The sequence below is a fragment of the Euleptes europaea genome, chromosome 2 (assembly GCF_029931775.1).
Source record: "Euleptes europaea isolate rEulEur1 chromosome 2, rEulEur1.hap1, whole genome shotgun sequence".
Classification (NCBI taxonomy): Eukaryota; Metazoa; Chordata; class Lepidosauria; order Squamata; family Sphaerodactylidae; genus Euleptes; species Euleptes europaea.
In genome coordinates, this window is record NC_079313.1 from 66,499,311 (window position 1) to 66,527,138 (window position 27,828).

The 27,828-nt window shown below is 42.6% G+C and overlaps 2 protein-coding genes across 7 annotated transcripts in view; one reads left to right on the plus strand and one right to left on the minus strand.

The window, feature by feature from the left end:
* Positions 1-672: 672 nt before the first annotated feature.
* Positions 673-15,450, plus strand: LOC130473811 (E3 ubiquitin-protein ligase RNF170-like). The gene is made up of 4 exons (XM_056845424.1): positions 673-696; positions 13,468-13,541; positions 14,332-14,442; positions 15,077-15,450. The coding sequence occupies exons 3-4, from the start codon at positions 14,392-14,394 to the stop codon at positions 15,380-15,382; spliced, it is 357 nt and encodes a 118-aa protein (XP_056701402.1). The 5' UTR covers positions 673-696; positions 13,468-13,541; positions 14,332-14,391; the 3' UTR covers positions 15,383-15,450.
* A 2,221-nt stretch (positions 15,451-17,671) lies between these two features.
* Positions 17,672-27,828, minus strand: part of FGGY (FGGY carbohydrate kinase domain containing) — a 166,127-nt gene continuing 155,970 nt past the window's right edge. For 5 of the 6 annotated variants that reach the window (XM_056844236.1, XM_056844234.1, XM_056844237.1 and 2 more), the window contains 2 exons: positions 22,063-22,124; positions 17,672-17,848 (listed from right to left, as the gene is read on the minus strand). In XM_056844236.1, coding sequence (XP_056700214.1) covers positions 17,767-17,848; positions 22,063-22,124 — 144 coding nt within the window. In that variant the 3' untranslated portion in view covers positions 17,672-17,766. The remainder of the gene's footprint in view (positions 17,849-22,062; positions 22,125-27,828) is intronic. The other variant, XM_056844235.1, reaches the window with a different exon arrangement.

The following is a 27,828-nucleotide window of genomic DNA, read 5'->3' on the forward strand; positions in this document are numbered from 1 at the left end:
GGAGCTTGGCCTTCCACTTCAGGAATGGGCTCTGAATCAACCAGCAAGCATTTGTCAAAGTAATCTTATCATATCCAATTCTCTATAATCCCATTTCTTTCTGTCCTGATGAACCTTCCGTATTAATATTGACTAATAACACTTTCATATTAATAATATTTTAATAACTAGGATTCCTGCTGTAAATCATATAAAATTCATTTCTCTTGATTAGTAGCATGACACACACACCCTTTTATATTTATATCAGTTTTGGCTTGTTTCATGCATTGTGTGTTACTTTTACTAATCTCTTATCTCTATCCATGGTGGTATTCTTCTGTACTGAATGAGCAAAATATGTCCTTCAAAAAGTAATAATATTATTCTCTGAGATCTGCAATCTTTCTAGGATCACTCAGTTTTAAAAAGAAGCCTTTACTTTTTGAAAGAGTTCTATTTTAGGAAATCTGGAAAGCAATTCCATTCCTTCCTGGTATTTAACAACCCTGGCAAAACCTTGACATAGTCAAGCAGGTTAATCATTAACTGAAATAAATGGCCTGCCTTAATGAATTGTGGGCTGTGACTGAACATCATAACATGATCCTGTCAGCCACGCACAGAGAGATCACAGCAAGCTTTTAAAGAAGATGTTCTTATGTCTCTACTGAAGTGAATGAGATTCAATACACTGCACAGATCTTCCTGGATCAGGTAAGATACTATGATGGGTTGAACTGAGTCAATGTGGTTTTCTGTGGTATCATAAATATAGCGAATGAAAAATGTGATGTACATTTATCTGTGAGATAGATTTTCAAGAGAATTTTAAGCACCAGAATTCCATTTTTTTCATGTTTTTGTAGTAAATTTATTTCATTTATTATACTTGCTAATTTCATTCTCTACTGAAGAGAGTTTGAAGCAGTGTACAAAAGTTAAACGTTAAAATCCAGTTAATGGTGAGAATTATATTCAGTAACAATTGTATATGATTTTAGCTTTTAATACATCTCTGTCATGTTATACATGGCCCCTGCTTTCATCTGAAAAAGAAACAGAACTCCCTGCCACAGATAACACCTTCTTCAACCTTGTACACTTTAATTGGATCAGTTTTAACATGCCCTCTACAGCAAAACACCCAGTAGTGTCTCATGGATGTAGTTTGCTTAGGGATATTAAAGACTGAACATGTCAGAATGAAGGTAGAAATGGTCTAGCTGGAATGAGTTCAGCTCTGGAATATATTGTATAAATATTGTATACACATCAAAGAGAGTGGTTTGACATATGAAAAAAATCCCAAGCCCTTCTAATTTTTAAAAGTTCCACAAATTGTTAATAGGTCTAGTTTTCAAAGCAAGTTCTATTCAGAAGAATAACAGTGGTTCTTAATGAAAAGTAATTTTCCTTTAGAAAGGTTCCAAAACACTTACTTTGTTGTTGTTTTTTAAATTATGTTACGAATTAGAACTGAAAAATAATTGCACTAAAAATATATGACCAAAATACATGACCAAAGAGAAAAATAACGATATTTCTTCTAATTTCTTATCTTCTTGGCAGATTGAATAATACGCCATTCCAAACAAAATTATTAAACGCTATAGGAAGGATAATTTCTGTACTGTGATCCCAGAAAGCACAAGTGGATGTATTTCAACTGAAAAACAGAATGTTTTTTTTTACAAATGCATAAATAAATCCATCATGATTATAATAACCACTGCTCCCCACTGAGCAATTAGGGGAAGTAATAAGCTTCCTACTCCAGTGGCTCTGGGCTGTCCTCATGAACAGCAGGAAAGCTTGTGTAACTCTAAATAGCAGTTCTCTATAATCCCAGGGAACAGGCTTGCAGAGATCAGAACTGTCTGACAGGACTGTCTGCTGACACACAGTTACGAGATGACACACTCCTCCAGCCCTGCCTACAACACGACCTCTTCTATGCCAGGGCGATCGCCCTCTCTGTCTGAGGGGTTTCAAGTTAGGTTTGCCAACCTCCAGGTACTAGCTGGAGATCTCCTGATATTGCAACTGATCTCCAGCCGATAAAGATCAATTCACCTGGGGAAAATGGCTGGCTATTGAACTCTATGACATTGAAGTCCCTCCCCAAATCCCGCCTTCGTCAGGCTCCACCCAAAAAAAAAACCTCCTGCCTGTGGCGAAGAGGGACCTGGCAACCCTACTTCAAGTGGTTTGATGTATATGTATATTACAGGATACATTCTGTATTTTTAGTACTATTTAGGAGAAGCCTGGACTGAAATCATGATGGTGACAAAGTAACTGGGTTTCTGTCTTAACCCAAATAGTTTCCAGCTCTAACTGTTGGGTGATATCCTGAGAACTTAAGGAAACTCAGTTTCCTGTGACACATCATTGCAAGGGATGCAGGTACATAAACTATATATAAATAGATAAATAAACTGCACTGAGCTTATCTCAGAGATTAACTGGCATCTACTACCTGGTTTGTTAAAGTGATTCATGTACTTATGAGTCCTAGCAGCTCTGCTGTGGGGGAGGGGAAGCATAAGAAAAAGATTTCCTGTTATATGTTATCTCAGCGTATATGCAAACTGATCATTAGGCATCAATCATTATAGCTAATTCTCAACATGGCTCCATCTTTTGATACTTAAATCTGTGGATCAGGGCCATGGAGAGAGAAAGGAGAGGTTTCTACAAACCGGGGGATGAGGGGAAGAGACCCAAGTTTGCAGAAAAACCCTAAACGTTTTTTTAATGGCTTCTTCTCTTTCTCCTCCTCCTCCTCTTTTTTTTTTTTTTTAAGAAAAAATAACCCAAACATACCCTCTGCCTCTAAGGAACAGTTGTATGTGAGGAGGCAGAGGCTGTGAAAGAAGGAGCAGAAACCACTGCTCTCTGCCTCTCTCAGCTGCTGAGGGACAGGGGAGGAGGATCAGAACCCGCTGGCCTTCCCAGCTGATGAAGCAGCAGTCCCCCTCTGGTGGTACCAAAACAGGAGGTGGGTGGGGAAGAATGAACAGGACTCCCCAGCCATCCTTGAGGCTGAGGCAGCGATGCCCCCCCCCCATGTCCTGCAAATGCAGCAATGCGGGAGGCAGGCTGGGGACAGGATGTGAGAGTCATCACTGACCCCCTTGCTGAGGTGGCAACACTAGAGGTGGGAGGGAGGGAAGAGGAGCAGAGGCTTGAGTCATGGGAGCAGCCTAGTGAACAGGGTGTGTGTGACAGAGAAGGGGTGGGGAGACAGAAAGCAGGGATGAGTTACATGAAAGTGGTAGGAGAGAGGGGGGAAGAAAGGCAGGGGAATGGGAAGCCCCATCCCTACAAGTTCCTTGCAGGTCCCTGCTTGTCATCAGTATATCTAATTCTCAACATGACCCCATCTGTGGATACTTAAATCCAGAGACTGGGACCAGGAACAGAAAAGATATTTCTGCAAACCTGAGAAAAGTGCCAGGGTTGCAGAAAAATCTGAAATCTTAAGAAAAACAAACATTGGGTGATTAACTCCCTCCAAAATAGAAGCAGCACCTGTAGCTTTAAAAAAATTAATGCCCTCTCAGTGGTTGTTGTGGGGGTTGCTAGGCAACCACAACAATATTTCCGGCATACAAGTCTTGGTTTCTATCAATAAAAGGCAAGGAAGGGACAGGCTTTCCAGGATGTTTTGGCCTTTGAGGGAGGAGTCAATTGTCCAAGCTAGGTAGTAACCACCAGACAATGACCACATGGCTGTCATGATTTACCCAGACCCGGCTGCTTGGTGCTGTTGAACAACAGCCACTCCATGAAAGCCAGTGTGGTGTAATGGTTAGGATTTCAGACTATGATCTGGAGACCCAGGTTCTAATTCCCACTCTCCCATGGAGGCTCACTGGGTGACCTTGGGCCAGTCACACTCAGTCTAGCCTGCTTCACAGGCTTATTATGAGGATTCAATGGAGGATGGGAGAATGGTGTAAGCTGTTCTGGTTCCCTATTGGGGAGAAAGGTAGGGTATATGTGAAGTAAATAAATCATAAATGTAGCTGAAGATGAGGGGCACATAAATGATAGGTTGATGGGTGGGTATGAAGGAGATAAGGAAACAAGAAAAGGGACAGGCTATGGGAGCTTTCAGGAAAGGGAACAAGGAAATTGTGAGGGAAGGGAAATGAGAAGCCCCCCACAACTGCTTGTGAGTCCCCTGCTTGTATTTTATAAATATTATTTTCCCCAAGAGGGAACTACCTGAATTTCATCCACAGGTGGTTAGCTTGATGCCAGAGAACAATCATAAGAAGGTCTAGTCAGAATTCTCCTAATGTCTCTTCACTGCATCTTATTCCTAGGAAAGTGTTTTAAAGGATTGTACTGCATTATTACATTGTGACAACAGCTGGAGTTCTGGAGATTTCAGAGCAAAATATAAGTTGTTTTTTGGAAGGGAGCTTCCCATATGATGAAGTACCTTGGATTCTCCCCTTTTCTTTTTTAACGGATATTCAGCTGCTTCCTTTCTCGAGCATATTTACTCCTCGATCAGTATGGGGTTTGTAGATATTTTTTCCATTTGATTAATTTCCTAAGAATCATATTCTTTTGAATACTTGGGAAGTCCCCCCATATCTGGAGAGAACCCTAGCATGTCTGTGGGTGGCCTGGTTTTGCAGCTTTCATCATCCACTCAGGGACAAGTCAATTCATTGAACATAGTAATGATATTAGAGGTCAGCCTGCCAAAGCAAATAATAAGGTTTAGATATAAAATACCAGAAAGTGTACAGCTGCCTAAATGGAACTTTGCAGTTTCTTTGAATGACCCATTTTTAGATGCTGGAGTTGGTTCAAGATAAACAGAGAGCAGCTCTGTTGCTTATTTTAAACCAACACTCCCTCTAACTACAAATGGGGTCTCAGGTCAAAGATAAGGAAGGAACTTCTTTTGACCTGACCTGTGTGCAGACTGAGACTTTAACAGCCACAGGTTCTTTGCACTGTTGAAACATGTCTAGTATTTTAGACTCCAAGGCCTGCTGGAATTGCAGAATTACTCAGCACAAACTTAACCTTTTCTCCAAAAATTGATAAACTTAATTAAACAAAGAGAGATTCCAACAAAGGGTATTTCAGCCACACGTTGCTCCAACCAATGTGAAGAAGAGGTTTCGGATTAAGACCTTCACTGTGATGTACCAGAATATTCTTTGATAATATCTGAAGGAGATATTTTTTTATCTTTTAAAATGTATCCCTTGATATGAAGCTATCTAAATTTCAACTACAAATATATACATAGTTTCATGGATTTAAGTGAGACTATACTGGAATGAATATAGGGTTAGCAAATTTTGGGATAACCAGAGATATATGTTACTTTAGTGACTCTATCGCTACCCAGAGAGCTACCGTATTTTTTGCTCCATTAGACGCACCTGACTATAAGGTGCACCTAGTTTTTAGAGGAGGAAAACAAGAAAAAATCTTGTTTTCCTCCACTAAAAACTTGTCCCAATGCGCACGCGCCCAGCCGTCTCTATGCGGCCGGCCGCCTCCCAGCTGGCGGTCGGGGCAGGGAACGTCCGGACTAGAGCTGTTGAAAAAAAAAATCGGGCCGGTGGCTCTTTAAACTGTTCCCGGCTGGCAGCGAGGAGCAGTTAAAGAGCCACCTGCCTCTTGGGAGTCCAGGGAAGGGGGCAGGGGTCTTTAAACTGCTCCCCGCTGCCAGGACTGGCAGCAGGGAGCAGTTTAAAGAGCCACCGCCCACTCTCCCGGGATGCTGAGATGCATGAAGGAGTGGACAGCCGGCTGGGAAAAAAAGGGGCAGACGCGCCAGATCAGCTGGCTGCGCCCCCGGCCCTCTGTGATAGCAGCAGCAGAGAGGAGTAGGAGGGAGAGCGAAGGGGGCAAGGGGGGCATCAGAAGGAGGAAGGATCCTCGCCCCCAGAGGGACAGGCCGTTTTTAAATGGCTGAGACTGGACAAGGAGGAAAGGGGGACAGAGGGAAGAAAAGGGGGGCTGGCTGCTCAGCCCCCTGGCGGGCTTGCAGGCCCAAAGGACACTGGGAAGGACAAAGGGAAGGAGGGGAATGAGAGGAACGGATGGAAGGAATGGAAGGAGTGGAGTTGGGGCCGGAGATGGAAAAGGGGGGGGAAGAGATGCACATTGCATGGGAAAAGCCCATAGGAGCAAAAGAGATGGAAAAGGGGGGAAGGAAGAGATGCACATTGCATGGGAAAAGCCCATAGGAGCAAAAGAGATGGAAAAGGGGGAGGAAGAGATGCACATTGCATGGGAAAAGCCCATAGGAGCAAAAGAGATGGAAAGGGTGGGGGAAGAGATGCACATTGCATGGGAAAAGCCCATAGGAGCAAAAGAGATGGAAAAGGTGGGGGAAGAGATGCACATTGCATGGGAAAAGCCCATAGGCGGGCAGGAAGAGGTAGAAGAGGCAGAAGGGGACGGAAAAAAGGGGTGGACTCACCACAGACGGACAAGAGCATGGAAAGGAGTGGGGACATGATCCCAGACACGACATGGGTGGCTGGGCAGCAGGGGGAGGGGCTGGCATGGGAGACGGGGCTGCTGTTGCGAGTGTGAGCACTGGAAGTGGCGGGTCCCCTCGATCTGTCCGGACCTCGGGGACTCTCGGGAGAGTGGGCAGTAGGTCTCTAAACTGCTCAGTGCGGAGCAGTTTAAAAGGTCACCCCCGCCCCCTTGCCGGGTCTCCCGACGGCCAGCTGGGAGGCAGGTGGCCGCACAGAGCCGGCTGGGCGCGTGCGCGTCGGGACGGTGCGAGCCGGCATTCCCTGCCCCGACGGCCAGCTGGGAGGCAGGCGGCCGCACAGAGCCGCATTCACTCCATAAGACGCACAGACATTTCCCCTCACTTTTGAGGAGGGAAAAAGTGCATCTTATGGAGCAAAAAATACGGTAATTGTCTGTGCCAGTTGACAAATACTTCTGTATTCAGCTATACTGAATGTATAGACCTCCCTGTAGGTTTCCATATACACTTCAATTAGTGGGACAGCACTACATGCAAGAAAAGGTGTGCATGGGGTAGTGCTCTATGCACTCAAATGAATGGGATAATGCTTGTTGATAATAGAGGTCCTTATCTGTATGGAAGCTCCTGTGCTCAAATATCAGTTTAATGTGCTTCTATATAATGAGTCAAATCAGAATGTGGAGTTTTATGCCAACAATATCACACTCAGTATTATTCTCACAGAAGGCACAAGGGTATACATTTATAAGGCTTGTGCGCTTGTCTCTTGGGCAGCGCAATCCTGCAGTTGCACTGCAGCTGGCTCAACTGAGCTAGGGCCCTGTGCTGGCATAAAATGGCTCTTACACTGGTGTATCTGCCAACTATACAGGCGTGGGGGTCAGTTTGCCCCCCTATGACCCTTCATTAGGGTTGCCAGGTCCCTCTTCGCTACCGGAGGGAGGTTTTGGGGGTGGAGCCTGAAGAGGTGGGGAGGAGAGAGACTTCAATGCCATAGAGTCCAATTGCCAAAGCGGCCTGAAGAGGGGGGGAGGGGAGGGACTTCAATGCCATAGAGTCCAATTGCCAAAGTGGCCATTTTCTCCAGGGGAACTGATCTGTATCAGCTGAAGATCAGTTGTAATCTCCAGCTACTACCTGGAGGTTGGCAACCCTACCTTTCACCCCCCCTTTTAGGCTTGCACTGTCAATTATGAAATTACTGAATAGAAGTTGATTTAACTAGCAGCAGATCTACAGTAGTTATGCTGAAAACATCTGGGAATAGTCTCATATACTAGCATCACCAGAAGCTATTTTTGTTCAGTTTTAATTTCACTTCCTTGAAGGACAAAGTTTTTCCTGTTGGTGGAAAACAAGGAGGACATAACCACCAGAACTTTTGGCAAGGGATTGCCCATTTCTATACGCACACATGATATTTACCACTTTACTTTTTCTATGAATCTCAGCACAACACCTCTGTTCAGGAAGCTATCCCTACATGCATTATACAAATGCCTTTTTTATTACAGTTTTCTTAATTTATGCCAAGAGATGATTCCTCTGGAAAAGAACTATGCCTCTTTCCCATCTTCAAGAAACAATATAGTAAGTTGATAAAACTGCAGTTCTTTAAAATACATAATGTAACATGCAAAAACAATTTGATGCATACCTGGATCCGAATCATGGATGTCAGGAAAGCTTTTCAAATGTTCCATCATTTACTTTCTGGAACAACTTGGTTGCCCTGGATCCAGAATCTTGGTGTCTTAATTAGAAACATACTTGGTTCCTGTTTTTGCAAGAGATGAAGCTTAGAAAACAAGTGGGATTTCTTTTCAAAACAGAGGCTTGATACATGATATACTGAATTTATAGAAGCAGAATGACTTCATTAATCAGGTTTTCCTGTCTTGTTAACATATGGGATTGCCATAAAACTAAAGCTTATTTCAGCTTTTTTGGTGTGTGTGCCTAGATAAGAGGTTTCCAAAGGAAACCCACAGTGCTAAATCAGACCATGACAAATCTACATAGGGCAGATCTTGAAATGTTAAAAGTAGTAAACATAGAGCAAGCAGGTGCTTATGGGCACATGGAAGTTAAACTTTTCCAGATTTGTCTGGGGCTAATTAATGCTTACGGAGGACTACTGTGCACTTTATGAATTAACTGGGGTATATCAGTTACAATCTATACCCATTAAAGAGAGTGACTAGAGAGCATGCTAATCAAATTTGCAGATGAGTGGAACAGAGAGCATGCTAATCAAATTTGCAGATGACACCAAGTTAGGAGGGATAGTTAATACCACGGAGGATAGGGTCAGAGTTCAGAATGACCTTGATAGACTGGAGAGCTGGGCCATAAGTAATAAAATGGATTTCAATAGGGAGAAGTGTAAGGTACTTCACCTAGGCAGAAACAACATAAGGCACAGGTACAGGATGGGAGATAGATGGCTTGACAACAGTACATGTGAAAGAGATCTGGGAGTCTTAGTGGACCACAAACTGAGCATGAGTCAACAGTGTGATATGGCAGCTAAGAAGGCCAATGCAATTCTGGGCTGCATCAATAGGAATATTGTGTCTAGATCAAGGGAAGTAATACTACCACTGTATTCTGCATTGGTCAGACCTCACTTGGAATACTGTGTCCAGTTTTGGGCTCCACAATTTAAGAAGGATGTGGACAAGTTGGAGCGTGTCCAGAGGAGAGCGACCAGAATGGTCAAAGGTCTGGAATCCATGCCCTATGAGGAGAGACTTAGGGAGTTGGGTTTGTTTAGTTTGGAGAAGAGAAGGTTGAGGGAAGACATGATAGCCATGTTTAAATATTTGAAGGGATGTCATGTTGATGAGGGAACTAGCTTGCTCTCTGTTGCTCCAGAGACTAGGACACGGAGTAATAGATTTAAACTAAGAGAAAAGCGATTCCACCTAAACATTAGGAAGAACTTTCTGACAGTGAGGGCTGTTCGATGGTGGAATGCACTGCTTCGGAGGATGGTGGAGTCCCCGTCTTTGGAGGTTTTAAGCAGAGGCTGGATGGCCATCTGTCGGGAGTGCTTTGATTGTGGGATCCTGCATTGCGGGGCGAGGGTTGGGGTCACTGGGGATGGTGGGGGGGAGGTAGTTGTTAATTTCCTGCATTGTGCAGGGGGTTGGACTAGATGACCCTGGTGGTCCCTTCCAACTCTATGATTCTATGACTTTGTTTTAGGAATCTCTTAGGCGCTGGCAGCAATGTTACTGCAGTGATTTGACCTGCCCTATTTGCCTGCAGATGACTGATTTCCCAGTAGAAACCAATTGTGGACATTTATTTTGTGGTAAGTATTGTTATTTTTTCCAATTATTTTAATTTAAATTATATAGCCACATTATATAAATTATATAGCTTTAAATTATATAGCCACATTAATGCTGCATTCAGTTTTATAAAAGGGAAAAAAACTTCACCATAAAATGTTGTTTGTTATTTTGTATGTCTAAAGTTCACGTAGACTTCAAAATTAAGAAAAGTTTTTTTAAAAAAGAACAGGGGAATTTCTCATTAAATAAAATGGAAGGATTTACAAGAAAGGAATACACATTAATTCAAGTTAATTATTTTGGTCCCACAATTAAATAAAAAAAAAAAAAACCCTTCCTCTTTTGAAAACAGTCAAATAATCTGAACTGGCTTTAAACATCTCTAGTGTGTTTAAAATTAACCCGGGCTGGGTGTGGGGGAAACTGTACGCATTACCTTGAATGATCTGGGACGAAACTGTCTGCTGATCCATCCATGAAAACAGAAAATGGAGACGCATCCTTCCTGTTAAGTTAGCAGCGCCCCCACCCCCGGTGCTTGGTCGGTTCAAATAAATATTCAAGAGCGGGTGGGGGGGAAAGGCGGAGAACTCGCATAGGGATGGGGAAGACTCATTCAGTGTGCTCATTCAGTTTATCTGAAACGAGCCAGGTATAACGGTTTGACTCGGAAATTGCAAAAACTGGGTTCATTTGGCGTTGAGACAGGGCTGAGCCAACAGTAAATAAGGTACCATCTGTTCGTGAAGATTTGATCCTGGGTGAAACAGGGAACAAGCAGGGAAGGATGTGGGCTAAGGGATTATGCATTTTAGACCAAAGACTCCCCATCCCTACCAGGACCAAAACTGTTGTATCAGTAAAATACTATAAAGGAACAGTGAATAGTTCAAAACTTTTGGAATGCAAGCAGGGGAGAATTGCATGGCTCTGTCCCACTTCCCTGCTGACATATGCACTAGTGGCTGTAACTGTTAACATGAGGTAGAATAACAAGTTGTAAGTCTCGCATATAACTGGGAATGCCCAGGATGTGTCAGGTCAAGATTAAGAGGCCCTGTTTACTCCTTACAATGTGGGGAGGCTACTCAGAGTCATAATCCCCAGCCATGTGCTTTCCTCACAGCTGGATACAGCTGTATTCAATCACTGGGTAATAAGAAACGTTTAAAGAATCCTTAATCCTGAGGGGGGGGGAATTTGATTGGTTAACTTGCTTTTAGTGGGGCAACTGAAGCCGTACAAATTATTTTGAGGAATTAAAGCAAAAATTAACACTGGCTGTACATTAAAACTGGAATTCTTGTGGGGAAGCTTAGGATAATGAACCGTCTGCTCCTGTACAAATCTAGAGTACTTTCAGAGGTCCCAAGGCTGGTCTGGTTCTCCTTTAAACCATTCTGTTGCATGAATCTGATTTTATAATATAGTAGCTGAAATTTAGGCAGAAAACTGACTATTTCTTGCCAGGTACAAAATAGTATGCATTATAAAAATATGCCCACCAGGAAAGTTCTGATAGACTAAAGTAATCTGTATCCCTTGCAACAAATGAGTATCAACTAAAATTTTAATTATGTGAAAATACAGTAATCTTGAAGAGCCAATAAGCAAATATTGTGTTTGGTTTTTAAGCCATGGTACCATCTTTAATCTTAAGCACATAGTTCAGGGTTTATCAGAATCAGGGAGCCCTGTCTGAGAACTGCTGTGTGATATAGGTTTGCCAACCTCCAGGTACTAACTGGAGATCTCTTGCTATTACAACTGATTTCCAGCCGATAGAGATCCGTTCACCTGGAGAAAATGACCGCTTTAGCAATTGGACTCTATGGCATTGAAGTCTCTCCCCTCCCCAAACCCTGCCTTCCTCAGGCTCCACCCTAAAAACCTCCCGCTGGTGGGGAAGAGGGACCTGGCAACCCTACATAGTTCACAAGGCTACATGTGTGTTCTTTCATATAAGTGCTGCTTTATAAAAGATGCTTGTAAGAGAAATATGATTCCAATTCAACATGGAATACAATCCACTTTGGAATATATCAAGCCTGCTCTGTTACTCAGCTGCACAAAGTATCTAGTTATAAGAATATTATTCTGTTTCCCACTGCCTTAGCTGTAGATTTTCCTTGATAACATAATATTGTCTTGAAAAAGCATCACAGTTAACTAACCATGTTCTAATACGTGTAACTTGACATGGCTAGAAGTGATTCCATTATCTAGTTAAGCCCACAGGACCCTTAATTCATCCAGGCACACTCACACATGCCCCTGCTTTCTGTTCTTATCTTATTTTGATATTCAAGTTCCATAAGCACAGAGCATGAATGAATAAAGTGTCCAATAGTTAAAGTTCCCACCCAGAACAATGGCTAGAATCTTTGGTTAACTTTTATAAATTTATAACTTAATTCTATAAAGTAGTCCAGAAGGCATGAACTAGTTAATCCACATACTACCATTGACAATTGCAACAACATTATTTCAAGCTCTTTCTTGAACCCTTTTTCAAGATAAGGGTATATATCTATATACATACAAACACACATATTAAGTGAAACCTGACATGAAATGCAGGCTTTCTCTTTCTGAGGTCATTCCATTTGAAAGTTGGCGATTTCATTCTAATTGACATCCATAGAAGCAAAGATAAGCAAATGCCATACCTAAAATTCACATTATGTGCTAGCATTTAAAGGGCAATTGACTATAATTTATAGGGAAAATGAATGATTGCTATGGAGTGTTCCTATGTTTCTTCCAAGACATTTTGAATTCCAGCTATATCTCAAACCATATGTCCAGGAAACAGGCTAGAAAGCTGATTCCAGGCCAATATTATTTTTCTCTAATTGCTAATAACCAACAGGGTGATTAGTGGGAGCCTCAGTAAACTCTGCAGAACGCTGGATTAAACATAATTTCGGTCTCAATTATGAAAATGTGGAAGAGCACAAATAGCCTGGGTAGAGAGGGCTATGTAGTTCTTTCCTTCTTTCTGTACTGTTGTAAATGGGTCAACTCAGAAAAGTAACATTAAAACATAATTTTAAGGCCTTGCAATGTTGGGCTAGTTTCCTGTGTGGAATAACATTGCATTGCCTTAAAATTATGTTTTGAGTGTTGTAATAGCAGATCTCCAGCTAGTACCTGGAGGTTGGCAACCCTGCTAACCCCTGTAGTTTAAATGTGGCCTGAGATGCTATTGTTAATGCAGGACTGGTGCTCGAAGAGCCTGTGAGAGAAGCCTTTAAGTGGACTTTGTTGTGTACTGTTGACTAACCCACCCTCCCTTAGGATCCATATGGGATTAGTTGGACATCTTTAGGAGCTCAACAGGAGATCAGTTCACCTGGAGAAAATGGCTGCTTTGGCAATTGGACTCTATGGCATTGAAGTCCCTCCCCTCCCCAAACCCTGCCCTCCTCAGGCTCCACCCCCAAAACCTCCTGCCAGTGGTAAAGAGGGACCTGGCCACCCTATGCATTGCCTTAGTTGCAACCTGCCCTTAAAAGTTAACTTTTAGTTTGATACAAATCAAACATTTAATAACACCTATTTTAAACCATATAATCTCGTCCCTTGTCTTCACTGTAGGGGGCAGGTTGAAAAAACTGTCTTTTGTCTTTCAGCTATGCAGGTAGTTTTTTCTTCCAGTTCTTATAAGATTCATCCATCTTTTTCTAGGTTCCTGTCTGATTGAGTACTGGAAACATGGATCTTGGCTAGGAGAAATAAAGTGTCCACTCTGCAGACAGAAGGTAAGAATTTTCTCTGTGGCTTTTTATGCAGGTACGTTTCCCCGCAGTCACCCCCGCTGACTGCTTTGGGGCGTCCCTTTTGATTATGCATGCATGCTTTTTCCACCCGCCACAGGTCACCTCGCTCTCCCCACACATTTTGCCACACGTTTTCCAGATGCAGTTTTTGCCAGAATCTGGAAAATATGGTCAAAACACATGGGGAGAACAAGGCGACCTCTGACAGGCAGAAAAGGCATGCACAATCAAAAGGAAGCCCTGAAGCGGTTGGCGGGGGTGACCGTGGGGAAACGTCCCTGCATAAAAGGCCTGTAATTATCTGTGCTTTGGCTGTTATTAGGAGAGGTGGAATGATACCGAGAGTAATCCTGGTAGATTTACATAAGTTTTCCAGACTCTTCTAGGCTCCTATAACCACTTGCATCTCTTATCTGATACCGGTAAGATCAGGAACACCTATCAAATATTAAACAGGGTGCCTGCAGCAGGCTTTTTATTATGGCTGGTTGGTTCTTTGACATAGCTTTCTCTCACCTAAGATAAAATTCTTATCCTCATCTGCCCCTCATCACGGGCTGCACGCATATGACATAGGTAGCATTCACAAAGGTCTCAGAATAAGGAAGAGAAGCTGCAATGGAGGAAATTTGCCCAGTGAAGGTCAAAACTGATGAGCAGGGCGTCAAAGAGATAATCCCTAATTAAACTATAAAATACATTAATTTTTTTAAAAAGGAAAACTTGTGCCGTGTGAATTCTACCCTAAAATGCTGCTTCTTTTCACCTAAAGGTTATTCTTCTTTACAACGTCTCTTATGAAAATCAGCAGGATAAGCAAAGCAAACAAATTATGTATGACATCAGAGATTACAACAAACGCTTTTCAGGACAGCCTCGGCCTGTAAGTAGCAAGATTTATATTTTGCAATGATAGGAAATTAGTTCTGTGTTTGCATGCATTGCTATTCCTTATTGTACCCCCCAAACTGATCACGATGGGTAGCCATGTTAGTCTGTCAATAGCTGTAGAAAAGAGCAAGAGTCCAGTAACACCTTAAAGACTAACACAATTTCTGGCAGGGTATGAGCTTTCCTGAAGAAGTGAGCGGTGGCTCACAAAAGCTCATACCCTGCCAGAAATTTTGTTAGTCTTATAAGGTGCTACTGGACTCTTGTTCTTTTCTACAACCCCTATACTGGGTCAGCTAAGTAAATGGAGCTGAATATTCCCATTAGCAAGAGTTCTTTCTGAACAGGGCAGTGAGTCCCAAGAGTTCCAATTGTAGGTGTCCACAGTAAGAAGTAACTGTGAAGATTAGGCAAAAGAGGAAGAAGGGTTGTCACCAGGTTACTAGTTACTGGTTTGTCTGGTTTTGCAATACCTGGGATAGCTGCCAGTCCTGGCAATAAAAAGGCTGATGTTTACAGTCAGCCCAGATACCTGGCACACCCACTGTCTCGCAGATCCAAGGAAGCAATATGAATTTGCAATAAAAATATGATGGTTTTATAACCCACTCAAATTTCATGTTTAGTTTGCAGATTACCTCTATGACATGCCATTACTTCTCAACCTTGCCGTCCGAGGAGTCTTCACCTTGGGTGGTCTTGTAGGAATCTTCTTCCTAAGAGTTGTCATCTGCTCGTTTGGAATTATTATGAGCTTAACTTGTCCATTTGACGTGATGCCAGAACCTCTTTGTGGAATCCTGGGTGCATTCGATGACCTGGTTGTTGTGTTCCTACTTTTAATTTGTATGATAAACATTTGTTCACAAATGGAATCAGAAGGAGCAAATTTGGCAAACTCTACAACACAAAACATCTTGTTGGAATCTTAATGGACCAAAGCACTGCTTCTTCCTAAATGAAAACTGATCAGATCATGATGAGCTCTCCTGACATTTGGAAGCAAAAAGGATAGACAGGACAATGACTCAGCTCAAACCCAACCCCTTTCTGACTATATATTACTCTTCCTACACCCTTGACACTGAGAGACACTGTCCCTCAGTGTTACTCCTCTGAAGATGCCTGCCACAGCTGCTGGCGAAACGTCAGGAAAGAAAATACCAAGACCACGGTCACACAGCCCGGATAACCTACAAGAACCAAAAAGGATAGACTTCGAAGAATTTCAAAGGTTGATAGACCACACTGGTGTTTAGTGAAAATATTTTGGATGAAACTTCTGTAAATCATGGACTAATACCCAATGTCTGTAAGTCTTCAGAAATGTACTGGTGAAGGCGGACCTTTGTTAACAAATGCCAATTTTGCATGTGTACTTTTTGAGTTCTGGGGGCACAAGGATTACAGCTCAACAACTCTGATATTGCTATAAACAATTCAGTACATTTAAACTTGAAAATATTCTATTTCAACGGCATCTGCAAAGTAACCTCCATGGGACAGGTGTGCAGGAGAAAGAAAAGTGTCTGTTTTAGTTTGTGGGACATTCAACAGTTGAACATGGGATTCTACATTTGTTCAAACACATGTGCAGTGATTGCAATTTGAGTAGGTTTTCCAACAGTTGTTAGCACTCATGACGTTACCTGGAATCAGACTACAATTCACGACTGAAGGAAAAAAAAGTCTAAAACAAAACCCAGAAGCTCAGGAATGAAATAAAAGGGATTAGAAGGCTCAAACACTGAACCTGAGAACATTATTATCTGGTTCTTCTACAAATAAGCAAGCAGAGCTCATTTCAAATCACTTCCTCGTGCTTTTATTTTCATGAGAGTAACTCCCCCCCTTTTGTTCCCAAGAAGGGCTTCTTGTATACTGTTTTCAGACACATCCCTGTAATAAAAAAATCAGGACAGAACCCAGAGCAAACTTATATTAGATGTAAAATCATGTGTACATGCACACAGACGCACACACACACACACACCTTTGTGAGGTGAGTACACAAATACTTTCAGTGTTACTTGTTTTGTGTTTGTGCTATGGAATGAGTGTTGGGAATTCAGTTTTATACATTAGGTGTACATAAGCATGTGTATGTGTATATATAAATATTTATCATTCCAAAACATTCTAGAATTGTGTTGTTTCTTTTTTGCAAATGTGTATGCGTACACCAAATTTTTAAATAGCTTCTTTAAAAAGTGTGTTGGAGACCCTGTTCAGCAAACATTAACAGAAATAAGGCAGACAAAATAAGTCAAGGGACACACTGTTAGTAGTAGAGTCCTACTCTGGGCAGGAATTGTAGGCCGCCTATTAAAAAATATTTTCTGTTTCGCTTGGCATAGATTGCTTCATGACTGCAGTCAGTAACATGTGAACAGCTTAATCAAATCTAATTGTGTTTCATTCCAGCCCAGGGTAAGGCTGATCATTTTGAAAAATACCCTGGACTACTGAGCTTAAAAGAAATTTAACAAACTGCACCAGACATTTATGTTATTTTTTGGCTATCCTTAGGATAATCATATTCCTCTTTCTCTACCTAAACTTCTGCTGCTGCTAGGGAATGTCATGTGAACCTGTTCAAACACAGATTTAGAAAGGAGACTCATCTCCAGATGACTATACCATTGAGTGGACGTTAATTGGAGAGATGGCCTTTTCAGTAGCGGCATCCTTTTTATTATCATCCTTCCCAGGGCTAGGTTAAGACTTTCCTATTCTCCAAAAATTCAATGCCTCATTTGTGCTCTATCTTATCTATCTTATCTAGAGCCAAGCGGGCTCTAGATTTAAACCATACTGTTGTTTCACACGCTCCGGTCAGGGGCATCTTGTGATCTTTCCTTTCACTGGAGTCAAGAGCTTTTCCTCTGGTCAGGAATGACAAGAGGGAGGACTAGAGTTTCAAAACTTCCTGGTCCTGGTTACTGAGAAGGGGCCTAAGAAGCAAGGTTGCCCTCCTGCCCCATTTTACTCTCATTTTGCAGATGCCTGCAATAGTGGACTTCAGTTGCATATGGAAACCTCTCTAGGCATCAATTTAACTCCTAACCTGACTTGAGATCATAGCAAGTGCTTGTAGAAAGGCTTTGCCCTCTTTGGTTTCATTCAAAATTGGTGAGTTTCCTCCTCTGTGTATGTCTGGTTCACTGATTGACAGGAGCCTGGAGAACTCAGTAGGCTATATGTATTTAGGATTCTTTATTAGCCATAAAAATACACGGTGGGTTATCATTGACTTTGAAAGATAAAACCATTGTGAAATTTCACTAACATGATAAGCAATTCTCTTTCATGCTGTCTATGTACTCTGCATGATGGTTTTATACTGTTGCTGATGTTCCACAAGTTTCAGAAACACCTGGTATTTCTTGTCATAAAATCTGTAAAAAAAAGCATAAAATGTAACCTTTGGAAACTAGATGAACGTACCTAGAATATACACATTATACACATCCAATGGGACCGCAATGTATTTACCCAATACTCTAAGGGAGAAACTTCTGTGTCAAGCAGATCTACTGATCTTGTCTTGAGTCATTCTATGTGAGGCACATAAACATTTGGCTGTGGATTTATGGTAGGTGAATATTTGCCTCAATATTAATTTTAATACTTTATAAATTTGATGACTTTAGAGATATAGGTGTTCTTCATGTTGCGGTATGTAATACAGGCTTCATTCAAACGTGATGCTGGCCAAAGCACAAGAACTCTTCTATAAAAGTCTGGTTTTGCAAAACTTCTTGTTTAAAGCCACCAGAATTTGTAACTGTTTTGCATGGGTAGCAGCCAGCCTGATGTGCAAACGTAACGTTCCAAAGCAGAATGCTTTTGCTTCAAGTAGCTTTACAGTTAGATCACGCCACAATGTCCAAGAGTTCTGAGACCATGGGAGCAGGGAGGCTGCCATATTTTCCAGTGCACACTCTGATTTTTATAAATGCCAAGTGTTATAGCTTTATACTCGGAAGCATCAATGGGACAACACAGTGTTCTACTGTAAGCCACCGACAGCCACTTAGAGGCCAAGGCTATGGTCCTTTCCATAATTAGTCATGGGTAAATCCTGCTGAACTCAAGAGACATTACCATGCATAACTTGTGGCATCTCAATCCTAGACATGTTCGCAGGGAAGCAAGTCTAGTGGCAATGACTTCCAAGCATGTTTAAAGAACTAAATACAGCTACCCTACTGGGATTTTAAAGAACCCAGCCCTACTTGTCGATCCTATGTAAAAGTCAGGACTGGCAAGCTGCAGAGCAGTCAGTCAATTAATAAGTCACACTAGGATAGGCAGCTTAAGATCTCAGTCCATGTCTGAGAAATTGCTCAAACTTAGCTATTAGACAGTGGTAGCAGTTTTACAGAGCCAAGTAGAACCCTACTGGCCCCTTCTGGCACCTGCTGATTCCTTCCAGCCATGGACTATCTGCAGCAAAGAGCATCTTTCACAACACAAAAAGGCACATACTGCCAGAATCCTTGATCATTCATGTTACCCTGCAGTTCTTTAGAATCCAGTTTACTTCCACATAACTTCTTGTAGAGTTACATGCCTCAGTCTGTGTATATAAAGGTACATAGTAATGTTTTTCAAAGATAGAGGCACATGTCTATGTTGACACTATGAAGGACAAATGGCTGTGATTTCAAAGCCAAGAAGTGTTGATTCAACAAATCTAAACTTGGCTCTCCTGCTGCTATCTTTTCTCATAGCAAATGAAACTGCCTTCTCCTTGTTCTTCAGGTGAAAATGAAGGCAAGCACGCCATTTTCCTGTCAGGGTACCCTGGCCGAAGAAAGAGGTAAAGCAACAACCACGTTACATGCATAATACCACTGTAAATCCCCACTGGCTGAAAAAAAATTCATTATGAACTTCTCTGACTTATTTTACATCTTCACTCCATTCTACCCTTTCTGGTGTTAATGTTCTTCAATTATTTGCAGTTTGAAAACTTCATAGCAAATGTGTGCTATGTACTGCGAAGTTGCTTCTGACTTACGACGACCCTATGCATTAATTACCTCCAAAATGTTCTATCATTAACAGACTTGCTCAGGTCTTGCAAACTGAAGGTTGTGGTTTCCTTTATGGAGTCAATTGATCTCTTGTTGGGTCTTGCTCATTTCCTACTGCCTTCAATTTTCCCCAAGATTATTGTTTTTTTCCAGTGAGGCTTGTCTTCTCATGATGTGACTAAGGTATGATAGCCTCAGTTTAGTCACTTTAGCTTCATTCGTTGCAAATACAAAATAGTTTAAAAAAATAATCCAGGAAATCAATGAATAAAACTGTAGCTCTTTCATTAAGCCTCTAGGTGATGCTCTAGCACTTCTTAAATAAGTTTGTCTACTGCTTTAAATTGCAATGAACCTTGCTCACATTGAAACATACAATAAGTAGGACTGTATAGATGAGAACGAGTTGTAACGGATATATGTGAAACGTAGTGGAAATTAATTGTTTAGATGCTGTATTCAAAACAAAGCTACATTAATAAATAATGTAAGTATGTATGTTTTTAATAGGTATATGTTGGAGCTGTATGTTTTTAATAGTTTTGCTACTGTCTTGCAAATGAATGTTTTACTAGTTTGCTCAAAATATCTATCACTCTAAATATCCAAGATGCTACCTTTGGCCATGAAACACCTTTACAAATGAATGATAGAATGACTGGTTCCTGTCCTGGCTATAGCACGTCTGTGATTCAACTCAACCACATTCCTCAGGTCAAACCCACATTCTCTGACCTTCTAAGCTTCCTTTCAGTGTCCTTTTCTGCTCAAGAACACACCCAAACTGCCTGCTTATCTGCTCTGTGACCCCTCTGTAACCTTTTTATGTCTTCAACTCCTGTCTTTTTTGGGGCCCATCTCTTTCAGCAATTTAAGGAAACCAAACAGTAGCTGCACCATGAAAAAGTTGGTCCTCCTCTCCTTTCAGGATTCTGACAATGCAAAAAGGGATTTTGTGGGTTTTCAGCCACATCCTCTTGTTTAAATGAGCAGTTGCTAGGGTTACCAACTTACCGGTACATTAGAGGCCTGGAGTTCTCCCAGAATCACAACTGATCTCCAGACTACAGAGATCAGTTTTCCTAGAGGAAGTAACAGCTTTGGAGGGCACAGTCTGTGATACACCACAGAGTCAATGAGAAAAAAGCAGTCCTAGGGCCTTTTAAAAACACACTTTTAAGCAACATCAAGTATCTCTGTTCTCCCTTCTTCCTTTATGCGTGACATACTGGACAGTTCCATAGTTACAGAGAAGAAGAAATCAATCCAAAATGTCAGCAATATGATATAACTGTAAACCCACAGAATCCTTTGTTCATATAGATAATACAATAAAAGCTTTGTTATCCAGCACTGATGGGGAATGGAAGCTGCTGGTTAATCAAATGTGTGGGATACCAACACTTATTGCTCTGCCCCACGGCCTTGCCAGAGGAATCTGCAGTGATACACCCTACCCCTTTGGTGACACCATGGCAACAGGTCCCACACCTGGTGGACCCCCTTTCCCATTCCCCCAAGCCACAGAATTGTCCTGAGCAGCAGGCAAAAAAGCAGGCCAGCTGCCTAGGAGACCTCCAGCACAGCTGGCTCTTGATAGCTTGAGGCAGGCTGAAGGGAAAGGAGACATCCAAGGATGATGTTGGCTGCAGCACTGACTGCCCAGCAAATAACAGAGGTATCAAACTGGCTCACTGGAGAGGCAGGAGTAGAGGTATGCATGCCTGAAGACACAGGGGTAGGGTGGCTGATGGAGAGAAGCTAGCCCTCAAGAGTACTGCTGGGTAAGCACTCTGGGTAAACAAGTGCCAGCCCCAGATGACAAAGCCTTTACTGTAATTCTGAGAAAATCTTGATTGAACGCTCAAAATAAATCCATCATAATTAGCAGAGACTTCTCCCTAGTGGTTTTATAATCAGCATTGTGAGTTACTGTACCAAACTCCAAAGGTTGGAACTTAACATCTGGCTGCCATCACCTGTCTGGGAATCCTGGCTATGCTCTTCTTTGCAGAGTGCGGAAACAAATAAGAATTTGCAAGAAAGAAGGGGTGAAGGAACTGATTCAACTTTGACCTTTTATGTAAAAACGTTTCTAGTAATTGATCCTCATGGACGCAGTAAAGATGCACTTGAAATTTCGGCTGCGAAAAAACAACCGGGGTGGGGGGAGCTGTAGGGGGAAAGTGGCAGGCAGGAGAAGGGTTAATAATTCCTCCCATCTGCTTTGCACTCTTCCCATTTTTTTGGAGTGGAGAAACACATGTGGGGTTTCCATATGTTTGCCGCGTAACATTTTGTTTTCACCTAAGATATGTTTTAGCTGCAGTCCAGTGTAGCTTTCCTCACTCTGTCCAGTTGATTGGTGCTTGCATGATTGCTGTACCTGAAGATTTTATAACCAGCCTATTATCCATGTATTAGTAAACACTGAATATTCCCCTACCTGATATATAGTGGAAAAGCTGGAGTAGACCTTAAATCCCCCAAACAGAATCAAGATTAGACAGCTTTTTGAAATTTTGTATCTCTCCCAGACTAATACTCTGAAAAGAAGGAACTCAAATTACCTTTTATCCTTGTGGTTTGGCAGCACAATTTTCCCAACTCTTCCCATTTTCTCCATAGCATCCTGTTTAAAGATCAACAGAAGCCAGAGTGGCCTGTTTCAGTTTAACATTCTTCGTAAAGAACAAGATGTTTCAGAAATCAAACAGGAACATCACTGGTGAATTTTTGTTCAGAGTTAACACACCAGAGTGCTTGAAATATGGTCTAGCCTGTTATAAAGCAGCATCAAGAAGTCATTGCCAGACTCTTCAAGAAGCCAGACACCCTTGCAAGGAGTACTTGAAAAGAGTAAAGACATCAGATTATTTAAAATGAATCAAAAAGTATATACAGTAGTGGACAGTTGACTAATATGTTCAGGAAATTCTTTTGTAAATGCACATGTAGCATACAGAAACTGTTAATATCATCAATAAGGTTGGGGAAGGTATCTAACCTTTCAGAAATGTCTGGGCCCAATCAGGCTAAATGTATGGCCAATCCAATGATCCAAAAGTCGTCATGGCTACCACTAGAAGTTTGGATCTCATGTGCACTGGGAGTTCTGTGCTTCTCAGGTGTGTGGAGGGCGTGATATATTTTGGCCCTGTGAAAGATGTGGAGAAGGATCTTGAGCTGTCCCTCACAAGCCATTTTCCTGACCTAAAACAGTCCCCAGGAAACTACCATTTGCACCATCTGATAAAAGTCACATGTAGCCATCACTATACATAAATTTCCCAGCAGAGCATATAGCAGCCCCCCTGGGCCATGTCAGGTTAGGAAAACAGCATGTGGGAAAAGGAAGAAGTCCCTTCCCCACATGTGCCATGGTCCTGATCCAAATCAGTACAGTACAGAATTCCCAGCACACATAATCCAAGGTCCTTCTAGCCACCACAAGGATTTCTTATTGTATGAATTGATCCTTAATTCTAATGGATTAAATATATGTGCTGGTGGAAATTCCATCACTGGAGCGCCCAAGCATTGTTCTTTCTAAAGAGCAGGTGCATGGGGCCAGGACATGGATAAAGGCTATGGCATGGTCCCCATTACCATTTTCTTATATTGAAATGACCTTGTGGAGCTGCTATTTGCCTCACCAGGGCAAAATAAGGCAAAAGACAGGAGTGCCTCACAGCACTCACATGTCATGACAATTTTCTCCTTGGGATGAAAATGGAAATAACTTCTTAGCTGTGCTTGTGCACTATTTCTCTGTTCCATCTCCCTCCTTTCCTCATATGTGATACATGAATGAAAGTTCCCTGGATTGGAAAACCTTCAACTGAACTCCAGTTTTTCACTATGTCTGAATCGCAGGATACGGGTGTGTGCTGAGAAAAATGTCGTTATAACTTAGTATCCAGGGTTCCGGGGGAATTTTTTTTACTCTGATTGCTTAAGTTTGTGTAGGACACTGCATTTTTGGGATTATAATCCATGTGGTTTGTTTGGGTTCTTGAGGTTCAGGACCATTATTTTCAATGGAGAATTTATTAGAGGGTCAGGAGCAGCTGTTTATAAAGATAATGGCCCAACATTTGCAAAGAACATAGTCCTCTCTTTAATCTAAAGATCCCTCATGTTTCAAGCGAATTGGACCAAGGAATTTGAATTTGATTTTATAGACCCTCAAAGTAGGTGCCTCTTGGCACAGGCCCACTTCTTGGGGGAGAAATGGGGGTCAGCACTGGCCTAGCAGGAGAGCTTTGGCTGCCTGACAGCATTAATCTCACAGTAACTCTGTATTTGCCATCTTTCCTTGTGGTCTGTTCATTCTTTGTTTATTTTCAGAAAGTGAGGAAGGCTTCCTTTTCAGAAAACCTCCCCTCCCGGTCCCCAGAGTTTCAGGACAAGCACTGCCTGGAGGGCTTGGGGGGGGGGGCAGAATGGCTTTTTTTCAATCAAATGACACCAACATTTCAGGGGAGCTAGTGCTGCCTGTCCACTAAAGACCCCTCCCCCAAGTTTCAAGTGAACTGACCAAAGTGTTCAACTCTATAAACTCCTGAACAAGTAGGGTTGCCAACCTCCAGGTACTAGCTGGAGATCTCCTGCTATTACAACTGATCTAAGCCAATAAAGATCAGTTCACCTGGAGAAAATGGCTGCTTTGGCAATTGGACTCTATGGCATTGAAGTCCCTCCCCCAAACTCCACCCTCCTCAGGCTCCACCCCAAAAACCTCCTACTGGTGGCAAACAGAGACCTGGCAACCCTGTGAACAAGGTGCCCCCCCCCAAGCCATACTACTTGCAGAGCTGCAGCTCAGCCCCCACAAAGAAGGAAGGGCTGGAGAATGAGGTAGCAAGGCCAGTAGCTCTGCTGGGCTCTGTGCCTGGCTTGCCCTGGTTGGGAGCCACCCTTGCCCAGTGAGACTTGCCCAATTGGAAGGGAAAACCCCATTGCCAGGGAAATATGGAGAATAAAAAAAATCAATATGCCTGCCCTGCTGCTGCTGGTAAGCACTAGAAGACCAAAAAACACCACATAGCTTGTTTGGGGAGTGAAGGTTGGCAATATCTAAGAATCCTGGATTTGTATTACCGTTCTGGGAAATCACTCTAACTACCCAAACCAGCAATTTCTGTGCATATCTTCCGCTCAGGAATTTTGTTATGCACATCTCTAATGCAGGAGCCTTGGCAAATTGGAGGTTGATTCCTCCCCACAAACTATGGTTTAGAAGCCTGGTTCATGGAGAGGAGATAAAATCCCAATCTGCACAGGCATTGCATTTGGATGCCCGAGGAAACTGGAGTATGATGGAAGGCTTTCCCGACTAGGAAGCTTTCGATTATGCTACTGGCACAAGGGGAAGAGAAAGAGAATGCGCAGTGATAGCAAACAAGCCATATTTGTGCCAGCCACAAGAAGACACAAGGGCTTATCCTAACATATGGATGTGGTCTCCGTATCTTTTCCTGCAGAGATTCTAAGACCAAAAGCAGCAGAACGGGGTGGAGCAGGGGAATAGCCCACAGTATTGGGAGAGATTGGGGAACAGGGTTAAACCTGTCTCAACAGGGGCTGTTGTTTGTCCTACAAAGATAGCCAATGGTAGCTTGTGGCTACCTGTAATTTTTTCTCTGTGGCAAATACAAGCTCAGGGGGAGAAATTTTAACCTAAATCCTCCAGACCCAATCCAAATCCAGTCTCTGTGGCTGCTTTTAGCCTTTAAAAAATCACACCTGTGTTTAATCATAGATTTTCTAGGTCATGTCTAGCTTGACCCTTACTTTAAATGACAGAAAGAATCAGACCCTTCTAAGTTCATTGAAACCAATGGGCTTAGAAGAGAGTAATTTGATTTAGGATTGCACTGTGAGTCCTTTATTCATTGTAATTAGTTCCAAAATATTGTCCTAACCACACAAAGCAATGACTAATCTTATACTCCCTACTGTTATGCGATCCATCTGGAGTAGCACAATGTGCAGTCATGTTCCCAAACCAAGAACTAGATACTGTAGTGCTCCATATGAAAGAAAACTACTAGATAAACTCAAAGACTCCTCAGTATCCAGTGTCACAGAATTCAGTGAGACATCCATTGTGATATGGCAGTTAAGAGTCTTTGACTAGAACCTGGAACGCCCACATTCAAATTCCTACTCAACCATGAACCTCACTAGAATCATAGAGTTAGAAGGGACCACCAGGATCATATAGTCCAACCGCCTGCACAATGCAGGAAATTCACAACTACCTCCCCCATACACCCCAGTGACCCCTACTCCATGCCCAGAAGATGGCCAAGGTGCCCTCCCTTTCATGATCTGCCTAAGGTCATAGAATCAGCATTGCTGACAGATGGCCATCTAGCCTCTGCTTAAAAACCTCCAGGGAAGGGGTGCTTACCACCTCCCAAGGAAGCCTGTTCCACTGAGGAAACACTCTAACAGTTAGAAAATGATTCCCAATGTCTAGATGGAAACTCTTTTGATTTAATTTCAACCCGTTGGTTCTGGTCCGACAGAAGACAACTCAGCACCATCCTCTCTATGACAGCCCTTCAAGTACTTGAAGATAGTTATCATATCCCCTCTCAGTCTTCTCCACTGGGTGACTTTCTCTCGGCGCAGCCTACTTTTGGGTTGTTGTGAGGACAAAACAGTGGATGGGACAATCATGTGAACCGCCATGAGTTCCTTGGTTGAAGGGCAGGATAAAAAGGTGATAGAAAAGATAGGAAATCGTAGATTCTTCAATCAGGAATTCAAGATTTTGCAACTGAAGTATATCCTGCAAAGTCAAAAAAAGTAGCTACCTTTTGCACACAGAATTAAACAAAATTAAGCCCAAGTGGCTGCAACCATTGTATTGTTTTGTCACGGAATGCTGATGTTTATTGGCAAGAGGTTAGTTTATGCGTGAAAAACATGGGGCACTTAAGTACTGGCAGGGAGCTATGAGAGGCAGCGCGAAGTGCAGGGTGAGGATGAAGAGAACCTATTCAAAAGCAGCCGCTGGCAGCTAGCCCAGCAGATTGTATCTCAGCTTCCAAAGGGTTGGGTCAGAGGAAGCCACAAGATCCTAGCACTCTCCAGCTATTAATCATGCACCCAGATTCTTAATGTCCTGTGGCTATGGGGATTTTCTGAAAAATGTCTGTGACTGCAAATTCTAAAAGGTTTTCTTTTTTGGCAAGCCTGGCACCCATGAATATTTTAAGGGCTTGTCCTGATGCTCAGTTCAAAGTGTGCCCTTATTGCCTGTGGGATAGTCCTGATTCAAATATAGTACCATGAAATCCGGTCAGTATGCAATGGAAGGCAGTTGGCAGCCTCACTGCAGGATAGGACAGTTGTGTCCTTCTCTGCGTTTTAAAGGCAGATGCTGTGCTCTGATGCACAAGAGTGGAAGAAGAATTCGATTTTGTACCCCACTTTTCTCTATCTTTAAGGAGTCTTGATCGGGCTTACAATCGCCTTCCCTTCCCCTCTCCACAACAGACACCTTGTCAGGTAGGTGAGGCTGAAAGAGTTCGGAGAGAACTGGGACTGGCCCAAGGTCACTCAGCAGGCTTCAAGTGGAGAAGTGGGGAATCGAACCTGGTTCAACAAATTAGAGTCTGCCGCTCATGTGAAGGAGCAGGGAATCGAACCCAGTTCCCCAGATTTGAGTCTGCCACCCTTATCCACTACACCACACTGGTCCACTCGGCCTGCAAAGAAAGTACCTACCTGCTTGGGCAACTACGGTAGCTGGTTTTAGGACAAAGTTTGCAGACTGACTGCCAGATGTGCAATTGCCACGGGCTTTCTCTGCACTTGTCTATATTATTCAGTTTCAGGTAGTAATGGGCCAGTGCATTCAGGCTGAATCAGAAGTGGGCCAGCAACTGCAAAAGACAGTGCAGAATACTTGGGAAAAGCCCCCCCCCCGCCAAGTTCTTAATTCACTTGCAGTTTTATTCACTCCAATTCTCTTTCCACAAGCCTTGTAGCAGAAACTCCTCCAGTGGTGGCAGGAAGGAGGTATTCCCCCCTTCACCTCCCACTGGTGCCTGGAATTAAGGCTGCTCTGGCAGCACCCCAGGTAACAGGGACCTTGGTCAATGTAGCTTTCCCAGGTCAACTGATGGCCTTAGAATGGATATTAAATGCCCTTGGAAAACTATATGTCCAAGGACTCCTACCGCTTGGAATGCCACTGAAGCAGGTGCTGGGCAAGGAGAGACGGGCTGACTGATCTCCCTCTGCCATCAGTACTACAGCAGCAGCAACCAGACAGCTAGGTGGTAGGGAGGGAGAGGGCACTGGCAATGAGCAGTGTT